Raw genomic sequence first — 25456 nt, 5'->3', positions numbered from 1 at the left:
GTATTGATTGGTCATGCTGGTCAGCTGTACCAACGTAAAATGATATGATGGACATATGCTCTTTTTTATACACATCAACAAACAGAGCACAAATATAGTCATTTCAGAAGAGTATTGTCTGTTTAAAAAAATATGGATGGTTTATTTGACCCTACTGCAACAAGCATATAATCCATCACCATGTTTTTCAACTTCTCATATTAGTCAATAGAATACAGTTTACATCCAAATATGAACAGTGGTATATTTTTTATTCAACACATTCATTCACTTCTCAATCTACAAACATAGTTGAAAAGACACACATTATAGTATTCATTTATCCTGTCAAATACTTGGTTAAGTGGGTTTTCTAGTCTGAACTGATCACGAAACGGTGGTGGTTTATAACTTGTTCAGAATCTACTGAAAACATTAGACAGTCTAATACAAAAGCCAACCAGTATGGACTGGTCCATAATACTGCCTCTAGAATTATAGCTTATTTACAATCATCTATGAGCTAGCCATCACCGAACAAATGTATGAAAGAAAGAACAGAAACAGAGTATCTCATTAATTGATTGTGCTTTTTAAACCCACTAAAACCAATTCTCCATTTTGTAAAAATGGAACACTTGTCTCAGACTGAGGCACCAATAAAAGTGCTAGTAACGTTAGTTTTGATTTATTTCAAGATCTCTCTACAGCTATGCGTAAGACTGGCGTTACAAACGGTAGTTTATATTTATATATTTATAAAGTTGTTACAGGGCTGTCCCGGTTTCATCACCCGTGGTTGTCTTGTCGTGTCTTTCAACAACACTTGTCTTGGAGACATCGATTGGATCAGTCCTTGTGTTTTACCATGCAAAGCCCTTTAGAGTTGCGGTAGAAGTTCAAAGAAGAAGAAATTTGTGTTGGACGGTTGGACAGAAAGGCTGCCTGAGCCTCGGTATTCTCATATAATCAATGTCCCCTCATATGGGGGAGCTGGTGCTTAGGGCATAACAGGAATAACAGTAGAGTAGTTTGCCAATTTCACAGCACACTACCACAGCTGAGCCATGTTTATCTGGAGTCAGTCTTTATGGAGTTTGTGTCTACAGAAGAACTCCAGTCTATTACAATACAGTACTTGGTTCTGGTGAAGTCCGGAAAGGCAAAGAGATGAGGGTATTATCTTTTGATTGACTTAGCAGGAAACTAAGCTACAGAGTGTCATGTCCCACCTTACAAACAGTCAGTCTCTTCCCATCCTTTTCCCCACACAAACATAATCCTTCCCATACTAGCGATTAGCTGTTAGCGAGTTAGCATTACCCATTGCGTCACTCCCAAGCTAGCCGTTAGCGTGCTAGCCAGCGTTAAACAGTCACTTCGGTCTTGCTGCCTGTGCGATAGTGCTGCTGCTGCTGTTGCTGTTGGTGGTGGTGTTGGGGGATGTAGTGGAGCTGCTCCACAGTGTGGGTCCTTCTAGAGGCAAACTGCTGCCTCTTATTTGTCGTGTGGTTCATGGCTAGAGTGTTGGAGTGTGCCCCTTGTCCTGGTCCTGGTCCTGCTCCGCCTGCCACTCCTGCGTTGTTCGAGGCACTGGGATGGGAGTGCATTTTGGTCATCTTGTAGCGGTCCATGAGTGGCGTCGTGGGCATGAACACGTCCGGGTGCGAGATGGCGTGCGACATCGACTTGTCGTTGTTTCCCCGGAAACCGCCGGACACGCTGCCAACTACACCACGCTTTAGCGACATCATCATTTTGTCCGGCGAGATCAGAGGATCCTGAGATAGCAGGCGGTCTTGGGAGTACAAGCGGTCTTGCGAGTAGAGGCGGTCTTGGGAGAAGTGGCGGTCTTTAGGGTACATGTGGTCTTGCGATTGTAACAGCCTGTCTTTGGAGTACATGCGGTCCTTGGAGTACAGCCGTTCCTGGGACATCAAGCGGTCCTGAGGAAGCAGGCGTTCCTGAGACCTCAGCCTCTCAGCAGACAGTAGCTGCTCATCAGACAGGATTCGTCCTCCATGCTCGGTCATCCCCATCCCGTAGGAGATGCTATAGTCTTCCTGGGGGCCTCGGTGTGGGGACAGAACCCGGTCCTGAGACATGGCCCTTTGGACTCGGGGAGGCCTCTGTCTCCTGGGGGCCTGCTGGGCCTGGGGCTGCTGGGGTGGGGCCTGGGTCACCTGGGGCTGGGGGAGCTGGCTCTGGAGCTGCTGCTGCTGCTGCTGTTGGAGGAATGGATGAAGATACAGGTAACTCTTGATATATTCAATGGCTTGGGACTTTTGTAAATGCATGCTCTGAACAGGCACCACTGCATAACAAAATGCAGATTTATACAAATATGTAGATGCAGTACTTGTTCCTGGTTCATTTTGATGACGTGTAAGGGCAGGGTGCTTCTGGCTGCCAGGTCAGGGAGGTGACGCTTGCGGGTGTAGTAGTCGTCGACGTCTTTATCCGCTGTGGAGAGACAGAGGGAGACAGAAGAGGTGGATTAGGAGAGAGAAAGAGGGAGGGAGAAGGTAGAGAGAGAGAGTAGGAGGGAAAGAGAGAAAAGGGTAGTAAAGGAGATTGAATAGCGGGTCTGAAGGGTGCTCCGAGAATACGACAATCCTGGCCCCATCTGTGATTTTACCGGCGTTTCTGGCTGTGGGCTTTCCAAAGGTTGCGTACAAGTCTGTTAACAAACAGTGTCATACTGCATACACCACACGAAAACGTCATACACAAAGGCTATTTGAAAAGACGCAGGATCACGTAACATGGATGAAAATTCATCTGCACGTTCATGTATTAACAAATCGAACATGGATATGGGTTGTGTCCAAGATCAGGTCTAGAGATATGTGCATGTCTCCAGATTGTCTTGGCAGGAAGTGTGATATCACACCCTCACACCTTGTATGTGTTATAAAGGAGACTCACTGGGAACCATGCATCAACCATTAGTCATACGTACAGATTTGACATATTCAGACACACAGAATCACGTGCGCCACACACACACATATACACACACACACACACACACACACACAGATGTACAGTACACACATGCTCACATACAAACATCCTGTCAAACTAAGATGTAAAGAATATATGTTTCATGGTCACATATACCGGATAGGTGCAGTGAAATGTGTTGTTTTACAGGGTCAGCCATAGTAGTACGTCACCCCTGGTGCAAATTAGGGTTAAATAACTTGCTCAAAAAAACATCGACAGATTCTTGACCTTGTCGGCTCCAGTATCCGAAAACAGAGACTTTACCGTTCCTATCCCAACGTTCTAACCACTAGACTACCTGCCGCCCATGACTAAGTAAAGCTGCGGCAGAGATGATATATATTTATATATATATATATATATAAAAATGGAAACCTTTGAAGTTCACACCCAAAAAGACAGCTGTCTTCCTCCGAGTCTGTTCTTTTTCACTTTGGCTTTGAACGTTTTACTGCTAAAGTGAGATGGAGATGAACTTTCATAACATGAATCCGTTAATAATATTCATTATTCATAAATTGAAAAATAAAACACCTCTCCAGAATCCAGAGAACAATAATACACCATTGTAGAATAGATCCACACAAGGCTTCTAATACACCACAGGCTGATCAGTCCTTTCACACAAACGTCAATTATGACAGGGCGCTATAAGGGGATTGGCTAAAGCGAATTACCAGATGAATAACAAAAATATACATATATATATATATATATATACACATATACACATATACATATATATATATATATATACACATATACACATATACACATATACATATATATATATACACATATACACATATACATATATATATATACACATATACACATATACATATATATATATACACATATACACATATACATATATATATATACACATATACACATATACATATATATATATACACATATACACATATACATATATATATATACACATATACACATATACACATATACATATATACACATATACATATACATATATACACATATACACATATACATATACATATATACACATATACACATATACACATATACATATATACACATATACACATATACATATATACACATATACATATACATATATACACATATACACATATACATATACATATATACACATATACACATATACACATATACATATATACACATATACATATACATATATACACATATACACATATACATATACATATATACACATATACACATATACACATATACACATATACACATATACACATATACATATATATATATACACATATACACATATACATATATATATATACACATATACACATATACACATATACATATATATATATACACATATACACATATACATATATATATATACACATATACACATATACATATATATATATATATATATATATATATATATACTGTATAGGCTTTTCATTGGCATGAAAATGATGTGTGTTATTAAATAAATTAGCCTAAATCAGTGAAATATAAATCTCCTTAATGAATAAAAGAGCAAATAAAAGTAAGATGTCATCATTCCTTCTAATAGATGAATAGAGAAGCATGTACTATGCATTTTAATTCCCTATGGGGAAGAAGGCAAGGCCAGTTCAGGCTGAAAAAAAATCATCTGAAAAAGGAATGAACGTGTGTGCAGAGACACACTGTACGCTTTACTTTCAATTTATACATCAATTTACATGTATTAGTAGATGCTGAGATTTGCCATTTCATTATTCCAATAAAGGAAATGCGTCTCTATCTCGCCTCTGGCTCTATCCTACATGATCTATCAGTAGAAAGATGCCTTTTGGCTATTTGCTGCTGCAAATGATTTGCTTTGGAAGTAGATAAAGACAGTCAGGCTGGGCTGGCACTGCCTGAGGACAGTGTTAGGTTTTTAACATGGCAACAACATTCACCATGCATTTTGTAACATTACTTATTAAGACAATTTCCCAAGCACTGACATTTCCCATGCAATGACATAGCATCTTCCAATCAATATGCAGTCCAATATCTATTAGACAATAACAAGCACAAGAGACACCTGAGACAGGCACATGTATAACGATTTTGACCCACTCTAGAGATAGCAAGCACTGATGGGATCAGATCCTTCACTTTGGAATACATTTTATGGATTTCAAGTCTCCCCATTAGACCCTGTAAACTCAATAGGTGCTTTTTTTGGTTGAATAGATCTCGTATTTGATTCAGTGTGTGTGCGTGTGTGTGTGCGTGTGTGTGCGTGTGTGTGCGTGTGTGTGCGCGCACAAGTACTCAAAGTAATCATTGTATGGAAGCTCATTGGGTATGGCGCTGTCCAGGGCCACGGCTGTCTCATAGGTCCAGCAGCGGGCCACGTTCCGGATGGTGTAGCCTCCACCACCCAGCATCAGCAAGGGCAGGTTGAAGCTCTTCATGTATTCCACACACTTAGCATGGCCTTTGATGGTGAGGTTAAAGCAGCCAAGCCTGTCTCCTGAGAGGGAGTCAGCTCCACACTGAATAACCACTGCACTAGGCTGGTACATCTCCATCACCTTAGCCATGATAGGTTTGAATATGGCTTCGTAAGACGCATGTGCGTGTGTGTGTGTGTGTGTGTGTAACAGCACCGACTTTAGACACACCGACTTTGAATTGTAGACTACAATAGATTCAGATCTCTCCCTTTAGTCCCATGTGGCTCAGTTGGTAGAGCATGGTGCTTGCACTGTTAAGGTTGTGGGTTCAATTCCCACGGGGGACTAGTGTTCAAATGTATGCACTCCCTACTGTAGGTCCCTCCAGACAAGAGCATCTGCTAAATTACTCAAATGTAAGTAGGACAGCCATGATGCAATTACACAAGCCTTAAGGAATATTTGTGTTCTGCTCAATATGACGAGATGAACCCCAGCGTAGTACACTGAATCAATACAGAGCTGCAACTAGAGCACAGCACAGAGCTTAATGTGGTTAAATGCTCACACTGAGAAATGGTGGCTGCTGCTTTTCTAAAGAGACATCTTTAAAGAGAGAGAGTGACTGTGTGGTGTATTGGAATGGAATACCAGTGAGGTGTGGTTTTGATGAAGTTATGGAGGGGCATGTTTGATGTGTGTATTTGTAATTGTCTGTCCCCTCTCATCCAGACACTCTGTTTATGCCTTCAAGAGTCAGCACTTTCTGGAAAGGTTGTGAATGCTGATACACTGAATATTAGGACCCTTTCAGAAAAAGAGAATGTAGCCTTTCATTTTGACGTATCCCATCACTACATTTTAAGGGGCGTGCGGTATAATCCTTCATAAACGTATGCCAGTTTAGTAACGAGTCGAATGCAGACTTTTTAACATGCCAGAGTAGGCATTAACTTATGCATTAGAGTTTTTAACATGCCAGAGTAGGCATTAACATAGGCATTAGAGTTTTTTAACATGCCAGAGTAGGCATTAACTTATGCATTAGAGTTTTTAACATGCCAGAGTAGGCATTAACTTATGCATTAGAGTTTTTAACATGCCAGAGTAGGCATTAACTTATGCATTAGAGTTTTTAACATGCCAGAGTAGGCATTAACTTGTGCATTAGAGTTTTTAACATGCCAGAGTAGGCATTAACTTAGGCATTAGAGTTTTTTAACATGCCAGAGTAGGCATTAACTTATGCATTAGAGTTTTTAACATGCCAGAGTAGGCATTAACTTAGGCATTAGAGTTTTTAACATGCCAGAGTAGGCATTAACTTAGGCATTAGAGTTTTTAACATGCCAGAGTAGGCATTAACTTAGGCATTAGAGTTTTTAACATGCCAGAGTAGGCATTAACTTATGCATTAGAGTTTTTAACATGCCAGAGTAGGCATTAACTTATGCATTAGAGTTTTTAACATGCCAGAGTAGGCATTAACTTATGCATTAGAGTTTTTAACATGCCAGAGTAGGCATTAACTTATGCATTAGAGTTTTTAACGTGCCAGAGTAGGCATTAACGTAGGCATTACAGTTTTTAACATGCAGGTCATTCAGCGAGGCAGTGGGAGCTCTTTCAGCTAACGCTGGACTATGCTGTGGCGAGGACCTACTCAGTCTCTTGAGGGAGGAGTATCTGTTGAGGTCGGCCTTGACGGCGGCCTCGTAGGTGGGCGGCAGGTGGGACAGGCTCTGGAAGGAGCGCGAGGAGGACAGGTCGTATGGCTCCGTCTGCGAGGTCAGGATGCCACTCATCCTAGTGTTCTCTGGGGAGACACAGCAAAACAAACAAGATGGGAAATGGGCAGGCTTCCTAAAACATACCCGGAGTCAGAACAAAGGCAACGCTGGTAGAGCACAGCTGCTGAGGAAGGGAGGTGTTCATCTGACAGGAACTTGTTCAGAGAGCGTTTGGTGGAGTCTGGGAGGTGGGGGGTGGGCTGAAAGGAGAGGGGGGTTAGGGGACGTGGGTTGAAGGAGGCGGTCACTAGGCACTGTGGGATTGTTTGGCACGGAGGAGATGACAACGGACCAATAACAACACCACATCAAACAACGGATGTCTGCTTCAGAGTGACCCTGATTGTGACAGTTTGTGTGCTGTGATCTGAGGAGGATGGGGAGTGGGGTGGGGTGGGGAGAGGGATGGGGAGAGGGTTAGGACAGGGCAGCAACCCGCTCATCAGCCTGATGCGATGTGATGCCAGAGCGAGAGAGTGGCATACTGGGACTCTGGCCCCTCTCTCCCTCGCTTTCTCTCTCTCTTTGCCCTTTTCGTCTCAAACTCCCCTCGCTCTATCTTGCTCCTCTCTCTCCTACTATCTCCTAGCTCCCGCTCTCTCTCCCTCTGACTACTCTCTTTTCCCTCCCTCTCTGCATCCCTCTCCCCATCTCTCTCTCCCCTTCTGGCTGTGAGTCTGTCACGCAGAGCAGTGGGCAGCAGGGTGCGGCTCAAGTCCTGGCTCCAGCGGCCAGATAAAAATAGAGGGATGGGTGACTGCTGCAGGAGAGAGTTGAAGAGGGGGGAGAGTTGAAGAGAAAGAAAGAGAAGTTTGAAAAGGACAGATGACAGCAGGGGTCCGGAGAGAACTGTGGGGGGTGAAATTTGGGAGGAGAGAGACCCAGCTGTGAAAGAAGTGTCTGCAATACACTCTCCACACAGGGAAAATAGACTCACACTGTGGCATGCTGTTAGCTACCTCCATAACCAGAAACACACGTCACTGCTAAATCACCACGCACAGTACAGCCACACCACGGACTATGTGGACAGGGGAAGGTACAAAGGCTAAGGGTTGGTGAGTGTGTGGAAGGGTGTGGCGGTGAATGGAAGGGTGTGTGTGTTAGTTAATTCATGTGGGTTTATGTGTGTGTGCGTGTGTGTGTGTGACTTACCCCGCCTCAATGATCGGTGAGCTACCCCACCCAAGTGGAAAACAAACAGTTCAGAAACATGTTGATGGTGTGAAACAGCATTCAGACCAACCCAACCAACACACACCTCATTCAATGCCATCAGTCCAGCAATTACCTCTGGAATAAGCCAATGACGTATATCATTTTTATGTATTCGGAACAGACCAAAATCTAATGTGCCTTTAGATATAGTAATAATGCACCTCATATGTACAAAGAGCAATTTTGTATACCCTCTTTAATTGACAGAAGGTCAGCAGTTGCTTCACACACAGAGGATAGCAGAGGTTGCACTAGCTACATAGACCAGCCTTATCGGAGCAACACAGAACACTGGCATACCAAGCCCTGTTTATGTGGCTTGTGATCAAAGCTTGTTCGTTCGATGTGTTGTCAGAATGGATTTCTCATGTTTCCCATAGAATTCAGGGTTATTTCATTCGTGGAACACTCGTCTGGTTTAGCAGTGTGTAATGGAACACGCATTGAGTTGACACACAGGAGCAGATGCGTTACGACTACAGAATCTCCTTAAAACGCAGCGGAAGCATTGGAGGGGAAGGCTTCTACACAGGGTTGAGCAGACACTGAACATCAGCCAGAGAGGCCAATCCAATGTTAAACAAACACAAAGAAATGGTATTTTCTCTCCTATTCATTCTTCTTTATCCTCGCCTCACCCTTTGTCCTTATGCAACCAGCACTCTTCCTCATATCTATTCATCAGCCTCTATCCCCCTTAAACCCAGCTCTTGTGAATGTATAGAGAACATTGGCAGAAGAAAATCTGTAAATGTAATGAAGCTGGGGGTGATTTCCTCACAGAGAGCAGGGGCTACAGTAATAGCACTCCATCTTCTAATGACAGAGGAGGAACGTGTACGATGGTCGAACGCTATAGCCGGGACACTGTGACCTTAAAAGGAGGTTCACTTGATGCCCAGCCAATCGCATTTCCTTTTAGTAAGGTGATGGACATTCATTCGTTTTTTATTCGCTCCGTTCAAAAGAATACATGGTCATGATGATGAAATGTGACACTTCTGTGATTCTATCGTTAATAAAAATATATATATTTTCAATAAGAGAATATTCATTTTCAATAAGAGAAATTGAAGAGTAGGTTGGCATCAGTGGTAGCATATATTTGTGTCAAAAGAGTGTTTCAAAGTTAATTCCCCAAATCTGGGTTACATTACTTCGAGAGAATTGCCTGGTTTGGGAAAAAATTGTGATTTAGTGACATTTGTCTTTCTACAAATAACTGTGTGGCTCTGATTCAGCATCCACACTAAGTAATGTACAGGGCATGAATTCTAAGTAGTAGCCTATGCTAGAGTGGGTATTGGAACATAACCCTGTATCTGGATGCTAGTGCTGTTAGCTGTCCTTACCATTCTGGGTGCGTGTCGGGCTACCTAGAACCACATGGTTGTAGTTTTGCTGATGGGTACCTGTGAAAACAGCAATGGAGAGGATCATTCAATGTGCATGAGATAAGCATATCAGATATCGTATCTGATCAAGAGTAATGACATGGTTAATACAAGCAGAGAGCTAGAATTGGCATCATTAAAGGGATGGTTCATCACGAAATAAAAGCTTGTCAGATGTTTTCACACTTCAAAAATGGTGGTTAAATCAATCTTAATAATATATATATTTTTAAACATCTGACAAACGTAGATTCAGACATAGAGAATCCCTTTAACAACTTCCAGCCAATGACATTGATATCATGGTGAAGCAAGATGGAGAGAATACAGTAAGGAGAGGAAGGGCAGGTAAAACAGGGGCGCAAGGGGATAAAACCCTGCGGGATGGAGAGGTGGTGACTCTGGGATCATTGAGGAGAATGTGCAGAAGAAGAGCAGCATGTACACTGAGCATGTGTTATTCACATACACACTGACATGGGACATGAGTGCCCTTGTTCTTTCAAAAAAATTGCATTACTGAAAATGAAAAAGACACCATAATAAAAATAGTAATATATCTGAACATCTCATTTGAGTTGGACCGTTCTTTGTGATATTATGATCCTTGGATTCAGACGTTTTGGGATGACAGTGAAGGTGAGAGCGCTTGGATGAACATGTTGTAGCATTGCACCCCTCGGCACAAGCCCCTGTCACTTAACCAACTGTCCATCCAGACCATGTGGACTGTTTTGGGCTGAAATGAGATGGCAGAGAGATGGTCCCTTTAAAGATCCCATTGTATTGAGTCAGGTGATGAATGGCAGCTATTGTGTGTTTGTGTGTGTGTCTGTCTGTCTGTCTGTCTGTCTGTCTGTCTGTCTGTAGTGGTGGAAAAAGCACTATTTCAGTAAAAGGAAAGATACCTTAATAGAAAATGAGTACATGAGTAAAAGTCTAAAAGTATTTGGTTTAAAAAAAAGACTTAAGTATCAAAAGTAAATGTAAAAGTATAAACCATATCAAAAGCCAGGGCCACACTCCAACACTCAAGACATCAAACAATGCATGGTTGTTTAGTGAGTCCGCCAGATCAGAGGCAGTAGGGATGACCAGGGATGAGTGCGTGAATTGGACAATTTTCCTGTCCTGCCAAGCAGGGAAAATGTATGGAGTGAAAACTACATTATTTTCTTTAAGAATGTCGTGAAGTAGAAGTAAAGGTTGTACAAAATATAAATAGTAAAGTACAGATACCCCAAAAAACGACTTAAGTAATAATTGAAAGTATTTATACTTAAGTACTTTATACCAGTGTGTGTGTGCGTGTGCAAGAGTGATCCAGGTGAAAAAGCAACGATACTGTAGATAGATGGAAGACACACCGCCGACCGAGTGCCGCCACCGTTGAGACACATTCATTTGGCTGTGTGCTGTTGTGCCTGTTTAATCATGCATTAGCAGTCACAGTGCTGAGAGGGGATAGATGACCCTCGTTCTCACATCATGGGTTTTAATATTTGTTATAGGAAGATGGAATGTGTCATCAGAGTAGGTGGGCGTGTATGTGCGTATTTTATTTCTATAATAGAGTTTGGTTTCTGGAGAGAGAGACTGTTTGCAGACAAAGTGAAGTCACAGACGTGAGGGCAGGGTTTGGTTTGTGGTGAGACTGTTTGCAGACAAAGTGAAGTCACAGACGTGAGGGCAGGGTTTGGTTAGTGGTGAGTCTGTTTGCAGACAAAGTGAAGTCACAGACGTGAGGGCAGGGTTTGGTTTGTGGAGAGAGAGAGACTGTTTGCAGACAAAGTGAAGTCACAGACGTGAGGGCAGGGTTTGGTTTGTGGTGAGACTGTTTGCAGACAAAGTGAAGTCACAGACGTGAGGGCAGGGTTTGGTTTGTGGTGAGAGAGACTGTTTGCAGACAAAGTGAAGTCACAGACGTGAGGGCAGGGTTTGGTTTGTGGTGAGAGAGACTGTTTGCAGACAAAGTGAAGTCACAGACGTGAGGGCAGGGTTTGGTTTGTGGTGAGAGAGTCTGTTTGCAGACAAAGTGAAGTCACAGACGTGAGGGCAGGGTTTGGTTTGTGGTGAGAGAGTCTGTTTGCAGACAAAGTGAAGTCACAGACGTGAGGGCAGGGTTTGGTTTGTGGTGAGAGACTGTTTGCAGACAAAGTGAAGTCACAGACGTGAGGGCAGGGTTTGGTTTGTGGAAAGAGAGACTGTTTGCAGACAAAGTGAAGTCACAGACGTGAGGGCAGGGTTTGGTGAATATATGAATGTATTTAATGTTCTTGGAAAGCATCAGACATAAAGAACACACACACGCACACACATGCACTGTGATCTCCATTTTAATTACATTGTGCCATAGCTGTAAAACCAAAACACTTTCCATTCACTTTTGTAGTTAATCCACACACAGTGCTGACACCCCAATCACACCTTTGAACTTCAGGCTTGGCCCCACACTGTCAGTGCCCAGATAGAGAAAGCACTGAGACCTCCATAGAGAAATAGAGAGAGCCAGTACTGCAGAGCTCCCCATAGAGAAAGCACTGAGACCTCCATAGAGAAATAGAGAGAGCCAGTACTGCAGAGCTCCCCATAGAGAAAGCACTGAGACCTCCATAGAGAAATAGATAGAGCCAGTACTGCGGAGCTCCCCATAGAGAAAGCACTGAGACCTCCATAGAGAAATAGAGAGAGCCAGTACTGCGGAGCTCCCCATAGAGAAAGCACTGAGACCTCCATAGAGAAATAGAGAGAGCCAGTACTGCAGAGCTCCCCATAGAGAAAGCACTGAGACCTCCATAGAGAAATAGAGAGAGCCAGTACTGCAGAGCTCCCCATAGAGAAAGCACTGAGACCTCCATAGAGAAATAGAGAGAGCCAGTACTGCAGAGCTCCCCATAGAGAAAGCACTGAGACCTCCATAGAGAAATAGAGAGAGCCAGTACTGCAGAGCTCCCCATAGAGAAAGCACTGAGACCTCCATAGAGAAATAGATAGAGCCAGTACTGCGGAGCTCCCCATAGAGAAAGCACTGAGACCTCCATAGAGAAATAGAGAGAGCCAGTACTGCGGAGCTCCCCATAGAGAAAGCACTGAGACCTCCATAGAGAAATAGAGAGAGCCAGTACTGCAGAGCTCCCCATAGAGAAAGCACTGAGACCTCCATAGAGAAATAGAGAGAGCCAGTACTGCAGAGCTCCCCATAGAGAAAGCACTGAGACCTCCATAGAGAAATAGAGAGAGCCAGTACTGCAGAGCTCCCCATAGAGAAAGCACTGAGACCTCCATAGAGAAATAGAGAGAGCCAGTACTGCGGAGCTCCCCATAGAGAAAGCACTGAGACCTCCATAGAGAAATAGATAGAGCCAGTACTGCAGAGCTCCCCATAGAGAAAGTGTAGACAGAGAGAAGTTTTGCTGAGTTAAGAGCCCCTGCACTGCACTGGGCCCTAATTAAGAAGGAAGAAGGACCAGTTCAATGATCCTGCTGTAATCGGGGGACCAATTAGTTGTGTTAAGAGAGAGGCAACACACACACACACCACAGCAAGCACATTGGTTCCTTGAAAGTTGTGGAAACGTATATTTTTTGGTTTCACATTGGTTGTGGGAACAAAGTCATACCAGTAAAATTGATTCTTTTTTTTTTTACATTCTGAGGACAGAAGTGAACATTTTGCCTGTTCTGGGAACACTTATTTTTAGGTGGCAGGGAGGTTCAGAGAACGTGTTTGTCTGGTTCCTTGAAAGTTTTCCTAGGAGGTTTTATAAAGGCTCTGAGAATGGAAATGATGTTCTTTTGAATAACTTCCTTCACTGAATGTTTCAATAGGACTTAATACCACTGCTAGCTTATTCCAAGCACAGATAGGAACCATGAAAATGTATTTCCTCAGGCATTAATCATGCAAACACATTTATGTTTTATTGTGACAAGGCATCTTTGGGATTCAAACCTATAATCTTCTGTTCTCTATCCATGGAATTAGTCCACTGCGCCACCAGGATGGAGCCAGCGCGCCATGTTTTTTTACACATACAAAGCTGTTCATTTGAGTATATTCAAACAGACCCCATTTCAAAGGAAACAAGCACTCATTAAGATTAGGTGGGGCCAATTAGTGGGCGCGGCCAACACACCTGAACACACTTAGGATAGAGAGGGTTTTGTTGATGCTGAGAACGGAATGTATATGTTTTTAAATTACATTATTACTAAAGTTTTCTTGTGGTTTTTATGGAAAGTGTTCTCATCATTCTAAGAAAGGAATGTTTGTTTTTAATAAGATTATTAGAATGTTCTCTGAATATTACTTACCCACGAACAGGACCAAGCCTGGAATGCAGAGGAGTGTCTGCGCCTCGATCTAGGTTGGGCAAAACTTAACATGGTGGTGTTTGCCTTAGCAATCTCACTGGAATAAAGACCTCCTCCATTCCTTTCATTATTGAAAGAGATTGTGATGTCTCACATCTCAAAATAGGGCTACTTAATGTTAGATCCCTCACTTCCAAGGCAGTTATAGTCAATGAACTAATCACTGATAATAATCTTGATGTGATTGGGCTGACTGAAACATGGCTTAAGCCCGGTGATTTTACTGTGCTAAATGAGGCCTCTCCTCCTGGTTACACTAGTGACCATATCCCCGCGCATCCCGCGGAGGTGTTACTAACATTTACGTTAGCATATTTCAATTTACAAAAAAAAAAAGATTGCATTTTGCCTTTTGAGCTTCTAGTCATGAAATCTATGTAGCCTACTCAATCACTTTTTATAGCTACTGTTTACAGGCCTCCTGGGCCGTATACAGCGTTCCTCACTGAGTTCCCTGAATTCCTATCAGACCAGATAATATTCAAATCTTTGGTGACTTTAATATTCACATGGAAAAGTCCACAGACCCACTCCAAAAGGCTTTCAGAGCATGCTTGTCCAACATGTTTACGGACCTACTAACTGCCACAGTCATACTCTGGACCTAGTTTTATCCAGTGGAATAAATATTGTGGATCTTAATCTTTTTCCTCATAATCCTGGACTATCGGACCACCATTTTATTACATCTGCAATCGCAACAAATAATCTGCTCAAACCCCAACCAAGGATTATCAAAAGCTGTGCTATAAATTCTCGGACAACCCACCTACCCAAGGACGTCAGAGTGCAAAAATCGGTTAACCACCTAACTGAGGAACTAAATTTAACCTTGCGTAATACCCTAGATGCAGTCGCACCCCTAAAAACAAAAAACATTTGACATATGAAACTAGCTCCCTGGTATACAGAAAATACCCAAGCCCTGAAGCAAGCTTCTAGAAAATTGGAACTGTTTTGGCGCCACACCAAACTGGAAGTATTTCGACTGTCTTGCTGTATCGAAGAACCCTCACTGCTGCTCGATCACACTATTTTTCCAACTTAATTGAGGAGAAAAAGAACAATCCAACATTTATTTTCGATACTGTCGCAAAGCTAACTAAAAAGCAGTATTCCCCAAGAGAGGATGGCTTTCACTTCAGCAGTGATAAAGTCATGAACCTCTTTGACGAGAAGGTCATGATAATTAGAATTACGTACTCCTCTTTAAATCTGCGTATTTCTCCAAAGCTCAGTTGTCCTGAGTCTGCACAACACTACCAGGATCTAGGATCAAGGGAGACACTCAAGTTGTTTAATACTATATCATATCTCTTGACACTGATGAAAATAGTCTTGGCCTCTAAACCTTCAAGCTGCATACTGCACCCTATCCCAACTAAACTACTGAAAGAGCTGCTTCCTGTGCTTGGCCCTCCTATGTTGAACATAATAAACGGCTCTCTATCCACCGGATGTGTACTAAACTCACTAAAAGGGGCAGTAATAAAGCCTCTCTTGAAAAAGCCAAACCTTGACCCAGAAACTATTTTTAAAACTGTCGGCATATATAAAATCTGACATTCCTCAAAAAAAAATTATAAGCTGTTGTGCAGCGACTCACTGCCTTCCTGAAGACAAACAATGTATACGAAACGCTTCCGTCTGGTTTTAGACCCCATCATAGCACCTAGACCGCACTCGTGAAGGTGGTAAATTACATTTAAATGGTGTCAGACCAAGGCTCTGCATCTGTCCTTGTGCACATTCTTTTGGAGAGATTTGAAACCCAAATTGGTCTACACGGACAAGTTCTTGCCTGGTTTAGATATTATCTGTCGGAAAGGTATCAGTTTATCTCTGTGGATGGTTTGTCCTCTGACAAATCAACTGTAAATGTCGGTGTTCCTCAAGGTTCCGTTTAAGGACCACTTGTTTTCACTATATATTTTACCTTTTGGTGATGTCATTCGGAAACATAATGTTAACTTTCACTGCTATTCTGACGATACACAGCTGTACATTTTGATGAAACACAAAACAGACTCAAAACAGAGATGCTAGTTCTAGGTCCCAAGAAACAAATGGATCTTCTGTTGGATATGACAATTAATCTTGATGGTTGTACAGTCATCTGAAATAAAACTGTGATGGATCTCGCGTTACTCTGGACCCTGATCTCTCTTTTGACAAACATATCAAGAATATTTCAAGGACAGATTTTTCCATCTTCGTAACATTGCAAAAATCAGAAACTTTCTGTCCAAAAATTATGTAGGAAAATTAATCCATGTTTTTGTCACTTCTCGATTAGGCTACTGCAATGCTCTACTTTCTGGCTACCCGGATAAAGCACTAAATAAACTTCCGTTAGTGCTTAACATGGTTGCTAGAATCTTGACTAGAACCAAAAAATGTGATCATATTACTCCAGTGCTAGCCTCTCTATACTGGCTTCCTGTTGATTTCAAGGTTTTACTGCTAACCTACAAAGCATTACTTGGGATTGCTCCTACTTATCTTTCCAATTTGGTCCTGCCGTACATACCTACGTCACAAGACGCAGGCCTCCTTACTGTCCCTAGAATTTCTAAGCAAACAGCTGGAGGCAGGGCTTTTTCCTAGAGAGCAACATTTTTATGGAATGGTCTGCCTATCCATGTGAGAGACGCAGACTCGGTCTCAACCTTTAAGGCTCTATTGAAGACTCATCTCTTCAGTAGGTCCTATGATTGAGTGTAGTCTGGCCCAGGGGTGTGAAGATGAATGGAAAGGCAACGAACCACACTTGCTGTCTCTGCCTGGCCGGTTCCCCTCTCTCCACTGGGATTCTCTGCCTCTAACCCTATTACAGGGTCTGAGTCACTGGCTTACTGGTGCTCTTCCATGCCGTCCCTAGGAGGGGTGCGTCATTTGAGTGGGTTGAGTCACTGACGTGATCTTTCTGTCCGTGTTGGCGTCTCCCCCACCCCCCGGGTTTGTGCAATGTGGGAGATCTTCGTGGGCTATACTCGGCCTTGTCTCCGGGTAGTAAGATATCTCTCTAGTGGTGTGGGGGCTGTGCTTTGGCAAAGTGGGTGGGGTTATATCCTGCCTGTTTGCACCCGTCTCAGGGTATCGCCAGACAGGACCACAGTGTCTCCTGACCCCAGTATTTATGCTGCAATAGTTTATGTGTTAGGGGGCTAGGTTCAGTCTGTTATATCTGGAGTATTTCTCCTGTCTTATCCGGTGTCCTGTGTGAATTTAAGTATGCTCCCTCTAATTCTCTCTCTTTCTCTCGGAGGACCTAATTCCTAGGACCATGCCTCAGGACTACCTGGCCTGATGACTCCTTGCTGTCCCAGTCCACCTGGTCCTGCTACTGCTCCAGTTTCAACTGTTCTGCCTGCTGCTATGGAACCCTGACCTGTTCACTGGATGTGATACCTTGTCCCGGACCTGCTGTTTTTGGACTCTCTCTACCGCACCTGCTGTTTCTAACTCTGAATGATCGGCTATGAAAAGCCAACCAACATTTACTCCTGAGGTGCTGACTTGTTGCACCCTCTACAACCACTGTGATTATTATTATCTGACCCTGCTGGTCATCTATGAACTTTTGAACATCTTGGCCATGTACTGTTATAATCTCTTCCACGAGTGTAAGACTGGCTGGACTGGCCACCAGTCCTACACTGGTGGCCAGTCCAGCCAGAAGAGGACTGGCCACCCCTCAGAGCCTGGTTCATCTCTAGGTTTCTTCCTAGAGAGGGAGTTTTTCCAAGCCACCGTGCTTCTACGTCTGCATTGCTTGCTGTTTGGGGATTTAGGTTGGGTTTCTGTTCAGCACTTTGTGACATCGACTGATGTAAAAAGGGCTTTATAAATACATTTGATTGATTGATTAATAAAGTGTTTTTTTATGGAAAGTTATAACATTCTCGGGAACAATTTTAGAACGACTTTAAATAGAACCATGAGGAAACCTGTAGGAAACTTTTCTGCTGAAATACTGAAATTACAACAGAAGAACGTTGTTTTTTTAGAACATTCCCAATGTCAAACCAGTTGGAGAATGTTCCTACAACTACCAAAATGTAAATGAAATGTAACCAAGCAATTTGTTTATGAATGTAGCTGGCTTGGGGTTAGGTAAAAGACCCAGTGTAGTCAAAAACATGACTTTTCTGGGTTTTAGATGATTTCCAAACTGTGAGGTAGGAATAATACTGTGAAATTGTGAACCTGTTGATAATGCCCTTTTAGTGTAAAGAGCTGTTTGAAAAGACCGCCTGAAATTTCAGCCTGTTTTAGTGGGAGTTTGGCCTGCCTGGTGACAATAATAGACCAGTAAGAAAGAGAGTTCCAAACCTCTCTGTCAGTAACAGCCAGTTTCCAGTTTTCCTCTCTCCACTCCCAGACAGTCCTAGCAAAACCCTTGCTTGAGAAATTGCTCTTGCTAAGAAGCTTCAATTCTACCAATTGAAAACAATCACAGTAAGGTACTTCATTGTTACCCAGAAATGTTTTGATATTGAGATAAAAATGGCTGCATTGGCCCCTTTAAAGGAGGGACGGGCAAAATATTGTTGGATTTGAGTCATTTTAAAGACGCCTGCCTATTAGCTGTATCAGTTATTGGTTCTGCCAGCTGAATGAGAAGGGGAGAAGGAGATAAGCACAGGGACTGAGCATATAATTACACTGTATATTGATTATTCCTGATTGAGAGGTTAACCAGGTCTCCAATCTAAATTGATAAAATGGGTATTTTGTCTGTCTGCAACTTGATGACGCAGCTGTGCACTTTGTCTGTTGCCAGTCAAACAAAATGAGATGATAAACCCAGATTTATGCCGGCTTGTGTGGTTCCGTGAGGTATTTGACATCATCTCTCTTCCTGTAGGCACATATTGCATCATATTAATATTAATCAGTATTTTCACACCTGATACAGCACATGTGAGCCTGCATATTAACACCCAGATGGCTCAACACTGACTCACTATCCTGACATAACTTATCCTATCCTATCACACAAATCATGACATCCAGGAATGTGGTGGTGATAAAACGGTGGGTAACGTCAGTGGAGATAAGTGGTAAGTTAACACCTTAACACTAATGCTAACCGCACTAATATGGCACAATTGGTGCATAAACACCTAGTAATGTATAGCCCACCAATAAATATCTTAGCATGACTCTCCTTGAAACTGGATGCGGCAATCTGAGCACATTGTTAAAGCTCAGGGCTTAAGAATCCTTCTAAACTTCCCATTAATGTTAATGACATCCTGTGAGAACACTCCAACCCCCAGTAATGGGGACACGCCAACCCTCAGTAATGACGACACTCCAACCCCCAGTAATGAGGACACGCCAACCTTCAGTAATGAGGACACGCCAACCTTCAGTAATGAGGACACGCCAACCTTCAGTAATGAGAACACTCCAACCCTCAGTAATGAGGACACGCCAACCTTCAGTAATGAGAACACTCCAACCCTCAGTAATGAGAACACTCCAACCCTCAGTAATGAGGACTCGCCAACCTTCAGTAATGAGGACACGCCAACCTTCAGTAATGAGAACACTCCAACCCTCAGTAATGAGAACACTCCAACCCTCAGTAATGAGGACTCGCCAACCTTCAGTAATGAGGACACGCCAACCTTCAGTAATGAGAACACTCCAACCTTCAGTAATGAGAACACTCCAACCCTCAGTTATGAGAACACTCCAACCCTCAGTAATGAGGACACGCCAACCCTCAGTAATGAGAGCACTCCAACCCTCAGTAATGAGGACACTCCAAACCTCAGTAATGAGAACACTCCAACCCTCAGTAATGAGGACACTCCAACCCTCAGTAATGAGAACACTCCAACCCTCAGTAATGAGAGCACTCCAACCCTCAGTAATGAGAGCACTCCAACCCTCAGTAATGAGAGCACTCCAACCCTCAGTAATGGGGACACTCCAACCCTCAGTAATGAGAGCACTCCAACCCTCAGTAATGAGGACACTCCAACCCTCAGTAATGAGGACACTCCAAACCTCAGTAATGAGAACACTCCAAACCTCAGTAATGAGAACACTCCAAACCTCAGTAATGAGAACACTCCAAACCTCAGTAATGAGAACACTCCAAACCTCAGTAATGAGAACACTCCAACCCTCAGTAATGAGGACACTCCAACTCTCAGTAATGGGAACACTCCAACCCTCAGTAATGAGAGCACTCCAACCCTCAGTAATGAGGGCACTCCAAACCTCAGTAATGAGAACACTCCAACCCTCAGTAATGAGGACTCGCCAACCTTCAGTAATGAGGACACGCCAACCTTCAGTAATGAGGACACGCCAACCTTCAGTAATGAGGACACGCCAACCTTCAGTAATGAGAACACTCCAACCCTCAGTAATGAGGACACTCCAACCCTCAGTAATGAGAACACTCCAACCCTCAGTAATGAGGACACTCCAACCCTCAGTAATGAGGACACTCCAACCCTCAGTCATCAGTGTTCCCTTTGAAAAGAGAAAAACAGAAAACAAACAAGGTCATCAGTGAGCAGAGGGTGAGCAGCTGTGTATCTATCCCCTATCCCCTCTCTCTCCTCCACCCAACTCAGAGATGGGTCCCTAACATCCCCTCCAGAGCCCCTCGGGGTGTAGCAGAGTTGGTGTACGCAAACTCTTCTCCTTTCCTCCCAATACAAAAGACCGTTGGGAAACACAGTCATGCAACAACTTCACATTCTCAGGCAATTTGAACCCTTGCACGTACACATGTGAGTTTTGGGATGATTTTGGGTATGATCATAAGGGTGTCATAATTGCCTGACTGTCTGACTATACAATTTCACTTAATACGAGTGAAAATTATAGGATGACATTTGGTGTAATTGCTCAACCCCTGCCTGATCTTATCGTTCTAAATAATGTGCACTGACATTTTCACAGATGCATCTTCCATTTATTTTTCAGTATTTGAATAAACACGTGTGTATGTACTTGCGCCTGTGCGAGAGGGTGTCAGACCAGGGGTCTCTCTATCCTATTGGCTTTGTTGACATCGAAACACTGCCAACACATCTACCCTGCCCTTCTCGCCCCCTCTCCTCCCTCTCTTTTCCACCTCGCCGCGCCATGGGGCTGAGAGCCACTGTGGACTTGGCATTTAACAACTGACAAAGAGTGTTAACATTTAATCGCTAAATGTTAACTGCCAGCTTGACTCAGTACGGCGGGGAGACTTTATTTTACCAATGGGTGGAACTTCCTTCCGCTCATCCCAACTGTGGAAACAGCTTATTTCTGACCCAATTGTGGCACCAGTGATACTGGTTAGGAAGTTATATCTAATGCTGCTGCCTCCAAATTTAAACCTATAGAACTCATTTTAGACTCAGTGTGCCTAAGTCTCTGGGTGTTAGACTTAAGTACAGCCAGACTTTTATAGACTATAGGCTAATCATTTAGAACCTGACCTAGATTAACTGGTAGAAGACTATGCCAGTTGATGGGATAATTAAAGTCAGTGGGGCAAACATATTTTGTTTATAAGAGGTAATCATATACAGTAGCCTACAGGATATAGAAGGGCTAGTAGTATTAGCCTGTTCTAGAATGCCAGTAAGACATGACAGAATAACAGTAAGAAGTGCCCGTTGTCATGTAAAAATCTTCCCAGCGTGAAATAGTTCCCAATCGTTCTGATTGTGATTGTGATGTCATGCTGTAAAACTTCTCCCAGCGTGAAAATGTTTCCAGTTCAATAATTGCACGCGCATCTCTTTATGTGGATGGCTGAGCTTGTGCGGATGTTTCTCTCACACCCTCCCGTAGTGCCAACGTCTTTGTAATCGCAAAAGATCTCTCCTCACATCAACCCTCGGGACATTGACGCGCGAGTCTGGGTGTTTATATGCTGACCTCACGCCTCAACAAGCTTCAATACTCCTGGCCACCATTGATTGGCAGATGTGTGAAACAAATGTGCGTGCCCACAGAGCAGTTTTTCAAGGTCGAGGAAGGGTGTGAGAGAAACATCCGGGCTGCGTTTCAAACTCATTCAAGATACACCCTCGTCCACATACCCTCATTCCCTTGGGGGAATCTCCGCAGCCATATTTGTCGTCGGTCCAAATGATTAGGCAAGCAAGGGAAGTTTACAACGTAAGCCCCTCAGCCCTCGTTTTTAATGGAGTTTGCGAGTGTACAATTGTGTTCACTTCGGGGCCTGAAACACCACATAATTCAATTCACGATGATTGTACATCCGCTAAGAAAAGTCTGCCAAAACATAAAACCTCAACGTCAAGATGGAGTCAGCATACAAGTGTAAGTAAAAAACAAATGTAAATCAGTTAGAAATGGTGCTACTAATGCACAAACACGTCTCGTAAAAGTAATTATGCTTTTGTTTGGTTAGCTTCGGAAATTGTAGAAATAAAACATTTTCCTTCTTCAGAAGTTCCAGCTAGGCCGGCTAATGTTATTTAGCTAAAAAATTTGCTAGCTATCATACAGTAGGTGTATATTTAAGCAATAAGGCCCGAGAGGGTGTGGTATATAGCCAGTATACCACAGCTAAGGACTGTTCTTATGCATGACGCAATGCGGAGTACCTGGATATAGCCCTTAGCTGTGGTATATTGGCCATATACCACAATCCCCTAAGGTACCTTATTGCTTTTATAAACTGCTTACAAATGTAATTAAAGCAGTAAAAATAAATGTTTTGTCATACCCATGGAATACGGTCTGATATCAATCAACATTCAGGGCTCAAACCACCCAGTTTATAACAATATATTATATATTTAATGTAAGTAGACATGCAATCATAATTGGACTGTAGCACATATAAAGCACCCACAAGCTACCAGTGGCTGAAAACACAATCATCGCAGGATGAACGAGTGACGAATTTACGGGCATAGGCTGTCCATTTAAAAAATCCTTCCTTCCTCCCTCGCCTCTTGCCCTACAAGTGTATACTCATCATACATCATGATACGTCATCAGAAGCATCCACTTAATTTAAGGGCTGAGGGAAGAGGGTGTGTCTGCAACATTGAAGGTCCCCAAGAACAGTGGCCTCCATCATTCTTAAATGAAAGATGTTTGGATCCACCAAGACTCTTCCTAGAGCTTCCCAAACTGAGCAATCGGAGGAGAAGGGCCTTGGTCAGGGAGGTGACCAAGAACCCGATGGTAAAATGTTCACGCTGGGAGAAATTTTACAGCATGACGTTACAGTCAGAATGATTGGTGACTATTTAAGGCTGGGAAGATGTTTACATGACAGGTGGCAGGTAGCCTAGCGGTTAAGAGCTTTGGGCAAGTAACTGAAAGGTTGCCGGTTCGAATCCCCCGACCGACTAGGTAAAAAATATGCAAATTACTGAACCTTAATTGCTCCTGTAAGTCGCTCTGGTTAAGAGCATCTGCTAATTAACTGAAATGTACGCGCCAGTTTTAGAATGGTAGCGAGCATTCCATTGTCAGTGTCTCATCTCTCTCAATAACCCAAAGGCATTTAAGGCTCACTTGCTGCTATAAATGCCAATCTTTGGTGACAAATGTGTGTTCATTTAGCAATATGATGGACGCTGAACAATCATCTACCAGAGTGACCCTGTGTTGTCACATTATAATACTTTTTTTATTTTTGATCTTGTATTCAAGACCTCCGAGGCCAGAGTTTCGCTGACATTTACAGAGACCTTGAGAGACCTCACAGTCTCTCTAGACAACGCAGAAGATAATGATGTTCACCACTCTGTCTTGGCCTCCTCAAATCACATGGGACCAAGAAGAATAGACAATATGTCAGGATTCAGTAAATGGAAAAAAATACCTCATCCCCATATTTTCACACCACAACTGTTACGTTAGAACTATACTGATCAGAAAATATAAACGCAACATGCGTCCGAAGTTACTGAGTTGCAGTTCATATCATTGAATGTATTAGACCTTAATCAATGGATTTCACATGACTGGGCAGGGGCGCAGCATAGGGTGCCACTCACTTGGGAGCCAGGCCCAGCTAATCAGAATGGGTTTATCCCCACAAAAGGGCTTTTGACAGAAATAGCCCTCGGTTTCATCAGCTGTCTGGGTGGCTGTTCTGGTGGACATTCCTGCAGTCAGCATGCCAATTGCAAGCTCCCTCAAAACTTGAGACATCTGTGGCATTGTGTTGTGTGACAAAATTGCACATTTTAGAGTAGCCTTTTATTGTCCCCCAGCACAAGGTCCACCTGTGTAATGATCATGCTGTTTAATCAGCTTCTTGATATGCCACACCTGTCAGGTGGATGGATTATCTTGGCAAAGGAGAAATGCGCACAAACAGGGATATTTTTGTGCGTATGGAACATTTCTGGGATCTTTTATTTCAGCTCATGAAACAAGGACCAACACTTTACATGTTGCATTTATATTTTTGTTCAGTATAATAAAGTAATATCTCTCTCTGTGTAAATTATTTTTTACATACCAGCTCCCTCGTAGTCCTTCAGACTGTTGGTTGTGAGGACAGGAGAAGAGTTGTAGTGTCGCTAGCAAGGATAAGCACAGATTTATCTGATGTCTTCTTTAAGTAATAAGAAGTAACATCATTCAAAGCTGCCTTTATCCGTACCTCTAGAGAACTCCTCTTGGTATGTTGAGGACTGAAAGAGTCCAGGAGCATAGCATAGCACAAACAAACAAACAAACATACATACATACATACATACACACATACATACACACATACACACACACACACACATACATACATACATACATACATACATACATACATACATACATACATGGTATAGTACAGTAGCTAGGACCTGGGTATAAATAGTATTTTTATCCCTTCAAACACTTAAGCTGCGCTTGGTTTAGTGGAACCAATTAGATAGTCCCAAAAGTGCCAACAATACCAATCCAGTGCGCTGGGTGAGCTAAACCAAGCACACTTAATGCATTTGAGAGAAAACACTGTTTTGACACAGGCCTGATGGTACAGTAGGTTAGGAAAAGACGGACAGTATGGGACAGCTTGGGCTTATTAAGGCACAACACGATGGAATAGAAAACCACTTTACTTGTCAGGTCAACTGCAATGAAAATCATCAAGAGATTTTCTCATTTCCATTTCCACTAAGATCATCTTATAGCCTACTAATAGTACTTAAAAAAAAAAAATCTTTTGATTGCCACTTTGTGGTCAGGGGTCACTGAAAGTGCCACTATGGGTTAGTTGTGCTTGAGATTTTCTCTTTGGTTGATAGACCTT

At 42.8% G+C, this 25456-nt stretch overlaps 1 protein-coding gene across 2 annotated transcripts in view; it reads right to left on the bottom strand.

Moving 5' to 3' along the window:
* Positions 1-117: 117 nt before the first annotated feature.
* The window catches only part of LOC112233670 (protein shisa-6-like), a 69570-nt gene continuing 44231 nt past the window's right edge, over positions 118-25456 (bottom strand). Inside the window, exons 6-10 of one of the 2 annotated variants that reach the window (XM_024401439.2) lie at positions 9769-9828; positions 8354-8374; positions 7072-7224; positions 2339-2442; positions 118-2204 (exon numbers count right to left, since the gene is read on the bottom strand). In XM_024401439.2, the coding sequence (XP_024257207.1) occupies positions 1347-2204; positions 2339-2442; positions 7072-7224; positions 8354-8374; positions 9769-9828 (1196 nt within the window). In that variant the 3' untranslated portion in view covers positions 118-1346. The remainder of the gene's footprint in view (positions 2205-2338; positions 2443-7071; positions 7225-8353; positions 8375-9768; positions 9829-25456) is intronic. The other variant, XM_024401440.2, reaches the window with a different exon arrangement.

This window comes from Oncorhynchus tshawytscha, linkage group LG25 (genome assembly GCF_018296145.1).
Source record: "Oncorhynchus tshawytscha isolate Ot180627B linkage group LG25, Otsh_v2.0, whole genome shotgun sequence".
Classification (NCBI taxonomy): domain Eukaryota; kingdom Metazoa; phylum Chordata; class Actinopteri; order Salmoniformes; family Salmonidae; genus Oncorhynchus; species Oncorhynchus tshawytscha.
Note: the sequence above shows the minus strand (reverse complement) of the source record. Positions and strands in the feature narration are given on the sequence as shown.